General features: G+C 46.6%; 1 protein-coding gene across 1 annotated transcript; it reads left to right on the forward strand.

Annotated features, from left to right (window-relative positions):
- Nucleotides 1-5,399: 5,399 nt before the first annotated feature.
- LOC133074480 (tropomyosin alpha-3 chain-like) lies at nt 5,400-6,363 on the forward strand. Its single transcript, XM_061168414.1, has 2 exons — nt 5,400-5,580; nt 6,193-6,363. Exons 1-2 carry the CDS (start codon nt 5,467-5,469, stop codon nt 6,361-6,363), a joined length of 285 nt encoding a protein of 94 aa, XP_061024397.1. The 5' UTR covers nt 5,400-5,466.
- Nucleotides 6,364-9,817: the final 3,454 nt, after the last annotated feature.

Genomic DNA, 9,817 nt, shown 5'->3' on the forward strand with positions numbered 1-9,817 from the left:
TTTATGGGGGACTAGAAAGAGCATGTGACATCTTAATCTATTCAAAATTCTGAAAAGTAGTAATTAATCATATGCATCTATAGGCCACAGAGAACCTTACTCATAAAGATCCACTTTACAAATGATATCTCAAGCCAGAGAGACTCCCATTTTGCAGCCAGTAACAGGAGCAGAAACACACCATCACTCTCTGATTAACTGCCATCATACGTATTTCCCCTCATCCCTCACCTTGCCATCTGCATTCTCATTGGTGATTCATCCTTCCCACACATGATTTCCTGCTCTCAACACTGTGGCTCTGTCCACACTGCAAACTCAAACCTTTTCTTTCCCCCGTGCCCCAAGTCTGCCTCTGTCCTTCAATATGCCGTTTTCATCTTAGCTGTCAGAACTTCTCCTTCCTCCTCTCCTTACTCACCACACTGATGAGCACAGAGAGGTAGCAAGGTATAAAGAGAAAAGCACACATTTTGGAATCAGGTTTGGGTTCAAAGTCTGGCTTCATTTCTTAATTGTGTGCTGCTGCTGCTTCAGTCATGTCTGACTCTGTGCGACCCCATAGACGGCAGCCCACCAGGCTCCCCCGTCCCTGGGATTCTCCAGACAAGAACACTGGAGCCGGTTGCCATTTCCTTCTCCAATGCCTGAAAGTGAAAAGTGAAAGTGAAGTCGCTCAGTCATGTCCGACTCATCACGACCCCATGGACTGCAGCCTACCAGGCTCCTCCGTCCATGAGATTTTCCAGGCAAGAGTACTGGAGTGGGGTGCCATTGCCTTCTCTGGATTTAATTGTATATGTATAGGTTATTTCTCTGAGCCTCAGTTTTCTCTTCTGAAAGTGAATATAATACCCATCTCATAGAAACATTATGAGGATTAAATAAGATAAATGTGTGTAGAGAGTAAGCGCAGCCCTTGGCATGCAGTAGGTATCCTCCCACTTCCCTCTTAGGAGATTTCCTATGACCCAAGCCTTTCACAGGGGGCCTGCAGCCCCCTTATACAGCTCAAATATCATTCTCCATCCCAGCCCTGTCTTTCTCTTTCTGTCCTAAATGTCCATTCATCCTTCAGTCTCCATCAGCCCTGCTTCCCAAGCCCTCTAATCTTTAGTCAATAACTGCTCTTGAGTTGTGACACCAAACAATACAGGGAGCTCCAGGCTGGTGGGGGAGGCAGGCGGTGAACAGTCATGACAGGTATGGTGGGAGTTTTATAGGAGACAAAACCACACACATGTGTCCTGGGTTTGACCCATTAAGCTGAGACTGAGTCTCCCCTTCCTCCTGCCTGTTCCTCCACTCTGTTACCTATAGGTCTGTCTCACCTCGCTTCTCCTCTTTGTATCTGTCTCCCAGCTAGCCCCTGCCTCATACATGGCAGCATAGCCTGGTGTTAGGAGAGCAGGCTTCCATATGACAGATTTGGGTTTGATTTCTGACTGTCACTTACTGCCTGTGTGTTCTTGAGCAAGTAACTTTAACTTTCTGGGTTACAGGGCTTTATATGTAAAATGGAGATAATGCCTACCTCACTAGATTACTGTGGTGATTAAATAAAGCACTTAGCAGAGATGATAACCCATAGTGATGTTTTCCTGTCCTTTGATAGTTTTTCTATTTTTATTTCAACTCCATTACCTGGTTGCCCCTCACCTCCCACCACATTCCCTCATCAACCCCTTTTATTTCTCTTCTGTTCATTTGGGCCCACAGAACGCCCCACCCCTCTGCCATGATCCCTGACCTTGGCCTCTCTCCCCAGGGCTTGTCAGTGCCAGGCTAGCTCCAGTATTGGCAGTCCGGCCCCTATGGAGCCCATCACCTCTGATCCCCTCTGCCTGCTCTGTCTGCTCTCATCACATCAGCTGAGTAATTCACCCCTTCACACCTCCCCAGCCCCTTTTCCCTCTGTGGCCAGTGCCTTACCCAGCTCCTCAGGCTCAAAAGGGCTCAGTCTGGTTTGAAATGGCTACACAGAAGGTACTTCCAGGAGAGCTGGAAAGCTTTCATCAGAGGCCATCTGAGGTTTCTGCCTGGACATGCCACCCTGTCAGTCTCTTCCTGGGAGAGCCACTCCTCTCCTACATCAATATTTCCTGTCTCTGACTGTTTCCCGAGTTTGCCAAACACTACAGTCCTTTCAATTCCTGCTAAAATCCCTTTCCCAGCCTCTTGCCCTCCAGCCTGTGGTTCTCCAGGGCAGTCAAGGTTTCCAGAGAAGGGAACTAGAATTTGGGGCAGGTGTGGGTGTTAAGGGTAAAAAAGGAAGGTCAAGAAAGTGAAAAATTACACGCAGACTGAAAGCCATAAGACAACACCACAGGTGTCTACCTTGGGGCTTGTAGGCCCATTTGTTAGCCTTCCCTGGAAGGCAAGAGCTGCACAATACGAATTGACTGGAGCTTGGGACAAGCTATCGATCTAGATCAAGGGCAGTCAAGTTGGCAGATCGTTTGTGTGTGCACGTTGAGCAGGGTGGGGGTGTCCGGACTAATGGGAACAAGGACACATGGAACAGGCCTGGGGGCTGAAGCAGAGCCGCCTCCTCCCACCCCCACACTTCCATCCAAGCCCCCCGCCTCACCAGTGCAGCTATAACTCGGGCTCCTTTCTGCCACAGTAGAGAGAAGCATCTGCCTGCCACAGGACATTCATAGACCTGATTCTCTTCAGCAGAAAAACCTCCCAGAAAAGCAGGCACCTGTGAGGAAAGACCCTTAAAGAAGCCAGCTCAGGAGCACGTGTTGTAAAGAGCCCCAGAAGAGGAGAGTCCCAAGGACTGCAGGCTGTTTCCTGGCAGAGGCGTTTTTCCTCCCTCACCTTGTCCTTCTAAAATCTTGGTTTCAATTCTGCCAGGCAGGAGAGGCTGTCCTTAAGTCTTCTCTGGAGCCTGGGCTGGAGCCTGCTAGTGAGAGAGGTCACGCTTCTCTTCTGGACATCCAAGGGTGACTTTAAGGAGGAGGATGCCTGGAGGACATGGGGAGAAGGTGAGAAGGGACAATATGGTGGGAAAAAGCAACCAAGCCTTCTGGAAGTTTCTCATGGCTACTCATCTCTAGTATTCAAGAGCAGGTGGCTTCCAGGAAAATGTCCACTGAAAGGCCCTCAGCAGTCTTCCGGGGGTGCTGGAAAGGTAAAGCAGGATGTGCAAGCCCCCACCCCCACTCCCGGAAAGCCTTGGGGCAGCTGGAGGGGAACTGAGAGGAGCAGGTGACAAGGTTGACAAGGAGCTGCTGACACTGTTGATCCTCTGAGCACTGAGGCCGTGACACCAGGGGAAGAAACTGTGTTGGAGCTTTTGGAAAGGATAGGTGCCCGGATGCAGAGGGCTGCCAGATATTCTTCCTGGTTTAGGCTAGCGTGATCAAGTAAAGGCCAGGCACTGGTAGCAAAGGAGCCGAGACAGGAATGGCACGAAGAGCCGATGAGTAAGAGCCGGCTGTCTTAGGAGGTGAAGAGCAGGGGTTGGTTGGTGCCCTTTCCCCAGAGAATGGGTCTCGGGTTGGTGCCTGACGTGTCTGCTCTGCCCTTTCTTTGCAGTGGGGAGGAAGGCAGAGAGCCACGAAAGCTCTTCTGCCTGCTTCTGTGTGATATGTTTGATATTGAGTTGTTTAATTAGGAACCAACTAAATGTCAAACATATTGTTACAGCAGTAGGCAATTTGGCATCATACTCTTTCTTACCCCAACTTCTGGGGCTCCAGGGTTCCTGTTTTTTTACTGAACCTATTTTCTCCAGGACCCCTTTGGAAGACTAGTGGCTGCAACCCATGTGGATTTCAATCTTAAACTGGAGGGCTAGTGTGGGAGCAGGAGAGAACTGGAGTCTGGGTATTAAATGTTCCTCTATCTTTCCCTTGTGTGTGCATGCTGAGTCACTTCAGTCATGTCCCACTCTTTGCAACCTCCTGGACTATAGCCTGCCAGGCTCCTCTGTCCATGGGATTCTCCAGGCAAGAATACTGGAGTGGGTTGCCATGCCCTCCTCCAGGGGATCTTCCCAACCCAGGGATCAAACTTGCATCTCCTACTTCCCCTGCACTGGAAAGCGGGTTCTTTACCACTAGCACCACTTGTGAAGCCTCTTTTCCTTGTACTAGAAGGGAAATGGCTCTGATCTTTTCCTGTCCTTGTGTTTTTCTCCTCCTTATTCAATCTCCCCACCTTATTATCCACAGCTTTCTGTCCCTGGGACTCCTGTTCCCTAAAGCCAATAGTAGGGGTCTTTGGTTTTTCTGTTTTCTTTCAAGAGTCAGCTGATGGTTCTATCTGTGTATTTAGTGATTAGAAACAGGCATTTCAGTCACCCCATTGTTGGAGCCTAGTATTAACACCAGCCATCTATCCTTGACATAATGACTAATGAGCACCATTTATATTTTCCCCTGGTATTCTGGGTCACCTTGATCAGTGCCCACCTCTCTCTAGCATATTCTCAGATTGTATGGTGCCTGTGTCTGGGATCAACTACCACCTGTCAGTAGCAAGGCTCCAAGTGGAATGAACACAGCCTGGAGCTAAGCCAGGGAGAACAGAGCTGGTAATGATGATTATGATGACGACTGGGGGCAGTTAAGAAGGGAGCAGAGGGTGAGAAGAGTAGAGAGCAACAAGACCTTGGTCTATGTGGGTATAAAAGTTCTACTTAAAGATCACTATGGGAAAATGGAGGACATGATCCTATCTGGTTTACTCTGTCTCCCACTTGTTTTTCCCTGCCCACTGGCCTGAAACTCTGGGATGGCCATCCAAATCCCAACCCTACGCTCTTACTCCATCCCCCTGGTTCTTAAGTTGGGAGGAATAATGTCTCCCTGCCAATTAGAGACTCTCAAAATAACACAGTAATTTGATCTGGGGTTCTGGGGAATTGTCAAGGATCATGGGTGATCTCCCTTCATCACTGTTGCTCAAGCTCCCTGAATACCAGGAATCAAAAGGTAAAACTCAACCAATGGAATTTGATTAGCATCCAACACAGTCTGGGTGAGAGTAACGGGAAAGCTGAAGGGCAACTAGGAAAACTAGTCACGCTTTGGGTGAAAACTACCATTCTAGAATTGCCAAAGTACCCTTCTATATTTCAGTGTCCTACCCCTCCCCTTTCCTTGCTCTTTAAAATATGCTTGGAGCTGCCCAGAGTGAGTGGAAAGTTTCAGGGTCAGGGAGAACCTTTTCCCTCCCCCTTTCCATTGTCTAAAATCAGCCTCAGCTGTTCCCTAATTTTTCTTTGCTGGTGATGTCAGTCCATCAAAGTGTCTCACCCTGTGTTCCCCTGAGAACAATGATGGGGCGGAGGGAGCTGGAAAGACCATATTAGGAACAAGAGGTGGAGCCATGGGCAGAAATAAAGGCCCAGGTCTGGGGAGCTAGTCACTCAGCCAGCAGCCCCTCCTTTCTTGCCCTAGTCTCCAGTCCTCCAGTATTCACAGGTGAGCTCCCCAACGGCCACTGTTCAGGATGGAGGCCATCAAGAAAAAGATGCAGATGCTGAAGCTGGACAAGGAGAATGCTCTGGATCGGGCAGAGCAAGCGGAAGCCGAGCAGAAGCAGGCAGAAGAAAGAAGTAAGCAGGTAGGCCTTAACCTTGGTCTTTCTTACTGGCTGGTGAACAAAACAGAAATGGAAGAGTTTTGGTGGGAAAGGCAGTGACCACTGGTGCCAGCTCATCCTTTGGGTGGGAGGGACTCCTCTTCTTCCCCAGCCTCACAGCACCCGAAGAGGGCATCTAGGGTATTTGCCTCAGACTGCCTGTGTGACCTTGTGAAAGTCAGTGGTCCCTTCTGAGCCACAGTCTGTCTGCTGGATTTAAGTGGGAGTGGATCATGTTTTGGAAGAACTCCTGACTTCTAGAGGAAAAGGTGGGAGCTTGACATGCAGCATCTCTTTTCCCTTAAATGGGGTCACAGACATTGACATCTGAAGATATTTACCATCCCAATGTCTTAATGAAAACTCAGCATGGCCTGGTCATTTTAGGATCAGAGATTACAAGGTCACAGGCCAAAGCTATAGCATAATTCCTGGTGCAGTTGGCTGAAACTGATGAAGAAGAAAGTGTGTTGTCTCTCTGAGGATGGTAATATAGAGGGTGAGCTTAGGGGTCTGTCAGGCTCAAGAGCCTAGGGTCTGAGTCTGCATTGTTGTATATGTATGTCTTGTGTGTGACTCTTGGGGCTTCCATAGCTGGAAGATGAGCTGGCAGCCATGCAGAAGAAGCTGAAAGGGACAGAGGATGAGCTGGACAAGTATTCCGAAGCTTTGAAGGATGCCCAGGAGAAGCTGGAGCTGGCAGAGAAGAAAGCAGCTGATGTGAGTATAGGGAACCTGGGAGGTGGGTTTAACCTATGCAAATAGATCTTCATGTTAATAACTGAATTCTAAACACACTTGGACATATACATACTTGTGGATTCTCAGAACATAGGCATAGATACCCACATACATTTTTGCCACATGCTGGTATACCCTTATTGGCATATATTTTCATTTTTTAAAACATGCAGAAGTCTCATTTTTCTTACCCCCAATCCAGGAATTTAATTATCTTTCCCAGGACCTGGATAGAGGGAGAGGAGTCGAAGTCCAGAATGCTAGCACTTACCCCACCTCCTCCCCCATGCCACATTCTTAGCTTTTGTGTCCAAGGACTGGCACGTAGATATGTGTATTAATAGGGAACCTCTCATCTCTCAACTGCCCAGCAGAGCTAGCTCAGATTTCACAATGGGACAAAGGAGGTCACACTGACCCTGGCCCTATATGGGTTTATTTCTCTTGGCAGACGTGGGCATCTGACCTTATGCCACAGAGATGCCATAGAAAGCATTGCTTATAGGGCAGCTGAGAGAATCTTAGAATGATATATCAGAAATAAGAAGGACCAGGAAGTAAAGCTGTTACCAACAGACCTCACTCTGTGACCTTGACTAAATTATTCAGCTTCCCTAGGGCTGAGTTTTCCCACTTGAAAATGAAATAAATTCTCCTTTCCACTTCACGTTATCTCAGTCACCCATTTCCCTTTATCGTCAACCTTGAAGTTAACCACAAAGATAAATGAGCGACTACACAGAAAAGATTTGTGAAAGAAAAGTAACATAGGAATCTTAACAGCAACAAAAGAATGTTCTGGTATTGATGGAAATACAGTCAATTCTCAGCACTGAGTTAGTAAGAAAGTATTTTTAAAATCACATTTGATTTTGGAAAACAGCTAGAAATAGAGTAGGAGGTTCAGAAATGTTTTTGGATCCTCTCATTCACTTTTTTACTATTAGGTTTCTGATCTCCCCTCTGACTTTCTGCCACTTTCAGTGACCTGGGGAAGTGGTGAGGATTTTTGAATGTATCATGCCAGAGGTCAGAGACAGAGAGCATATTATATACATGATACATATTCATGGTTTCCAAAAGTTTTTCAGTTCAGTTCAGTTCAGTCACTCAGTCGTGTCTGACTCTTTGCGACCCCATGAATCGCAGCACTCCAGGCCTCCTGTCCATCACCAAAGTTTACACCACTACTAACTATTCATTCTCCCTTCTTGGAAAACTGTGAACAACACAGGTTACTCCCAGGACTCTGGGCTAGAGCTTGATGGCCTGCTTTACAAGGATAGATGACTATATCTCTCTGGTTCAAATAAATGGGCATGGGAGTAAGTTTTCACAAATGGACACAATGTCAGGTTGATAACAATTTTCTGAGATGTAATAAAATTGTAACAACTCTCTGGGACAGTGCTTAGGCTGGTATAGCTAGTATATGGGCTTGAGGAGGTATTTCCAGGAACAATGAAAAGAACAAACAAGATTAACCCAAGATTTGGGGAGGGAAAGAATGACATAGAGGCTCTAGACAATGTACTGATACCATTGGGAAGATAAAGGAATTTGCTGGAGATGAATTCTATCTGTCCTTACACATACACACGTAAGCACATGTCAGCCCCCACCTAGACAGGGTCTACTCAGTATATTCATTTGAAAGAAACTTCTCATAGGCATATAGGAAGCTACCAAAACATTTAAATATGCAAAGTATGGGTAAAAAACCTCATTCAACTTCTCTCCCTCTTGTTAGCTTTCCCAAAAAGTCATTAAGTCCCCTCAGAGATATATAAGAGAACAAGAAATAGGAGGAGAAGCTTGTAGGCAAGAGGCAAACAGTGTTGTTAGAGAAGACTGTCGTGTTGGAGAAGACTCTTGAGAGTCCCTTGGACTGCAAGGAGATCCAACCAGTCTATCCTAAAGGAAATCAGTCCTGAATATTGATGGACTGATGCTGAAGTTGACACTCCAATACTTTGGCCACCTGATGTGAAGAACTGACTCACTTGAAAATACCTTGATGCTGGGAAAGATTGGAGGCAGGAAAAGGGGACGACAGAGGATGAGACGGTTGGATGGCAGCATCACCAAGTCGATGGACATGAGTTTGAGTAAGCTTCGGGAGTTGGTGACGGACAGGGAAGCCTGGTGCTGCAGTCCATGGGGTCGCAGAGTCGGACACGAATGAGTGACTGAACTGAACTGAAGATGGAAACTGGAAGAAAGGTTTCTTTTCTCAAAGGTGGGGTCAGAAAACTATCACCTGTGGGGTAAATGATGCTTCAGCCTGGTTTCCTACAAAGTTTTATTGAGCATTTCCATGCCCATTCATTTACATATTGCCTTACTGACTTTCCCCCTACAAGAGAGTGGCAGCCACACACTATGGTCCACAAAATCAGAAATATTTACTATCTGGCCCTTTACCGAAGTTTCAAGTAGAGAGCAAGGGTCAGAGTCAGCAGCACATAACATATGCATCTTTGAAGGGAGGGTGCTCTTTCTAATCGGAAGGGAGTTCACAGCTCAGCTTCTGCCCTTGAGATTAATAAACAAGTAAAGAGAGCATATTACTTTGATGTAAATATAAGGGGAAGAGAAGGAGGAGGGAGTCAATAACTGCTTATTTACGCTGGGAGTCCTGGTTACCTGAGAAGCCAATTTGGAAAGCATAAGATTTGCTAGGACTCCTTGAACAAAGAAAGGGTAAGGGTGTGGCAAGGTCAGTCTGAACTTCATTTATTTCCTCCCTAAGTTCATCCAAGGTCCTTTTTGTTTTTTAATTGTGAAAAAATAAACAATGTAATATTTGCCATTTTAACCATTTTTAAGTGTACAAGTCACTGGCGCTAAGAACATTCACACTGTGGTGCAACCATGTGGAAGGTTCTTTCGATCTGAGATGAAATCAGAAGCTGTTGAAGGTAAACAAAAGGAGAATGCAATAATTAGGACACACAAGTTATACTTTTTTTTAAAGACAGGAGGTGAAAGGGATGGGGAGAAGAGGGAGAGGACACCTGTTGATACATTGTACTGTTGGTTACCAGGAAAACAATAGCACTAGGCCCCTTGCTGCCCATCCATCCTGCTTTTAAAGGTCATTAGGAGTCAGTCCACCTGTTTCCCTGGATCAAGAGAAGATTATCTGTTCAAATCTACCAGCCTCAGGAATGCAGTGGTGCTCTCAACACTCATTTGGTTTGTCTAAGATGAAGTCTTCTGCTTCTTCAGTAGGGCAAGGGAGCAGTGCAATAGTGTCCCCTGCTGATCAGCACTGAGATGACAAAGTCTCATTTTTATTTCCATAACCCCTCTCATTGCTGCTAAGTTGCTTCAGTTGTGTCCGACTCTGTGCGACCCCATAGACAGCAGGCCACCAGGCTCCCCCGTTCCTGGGATTCTCCAGGCAAGAATACTGGAGTGGGTTGCTATTTCCTTCTCCAATGCATGAAAGTGAAAAGTGAAAGTGAAGTCGCTC

The sequence above is a fragment of the Dama dama genome, chromosome 20 (genome assembly GCF_033118175.1).
Source record: "Dama dama isolate Ldn47 chromosome 20, ASM3311817v1, whole genome shotgun sequence".
NCBI classification, from domain to species: Eukaryota; Metazoa; Chordata; class Mammalia; order Artiodactyla; family Cervidae; genus Dama; species Dama dama.

Bases quoted from the DNA above. Each gene is read 5' to 3' on its own strand.
- LOC133074480 (XM_061168414.1), top strand. From the start codon at position 5,467: ATGGAGGCCATCAAGAAAAAGATGCAGATGCTGAAGCTGGACAAGGAG. The intron at 5,581-6,192 runs GTAGGCCTTAAC...GGGCTTCCATAG, and splicing joins CAGAAGAAAGAAGTAAGCAG to CTGGAAGATGAGCTGGCAGC.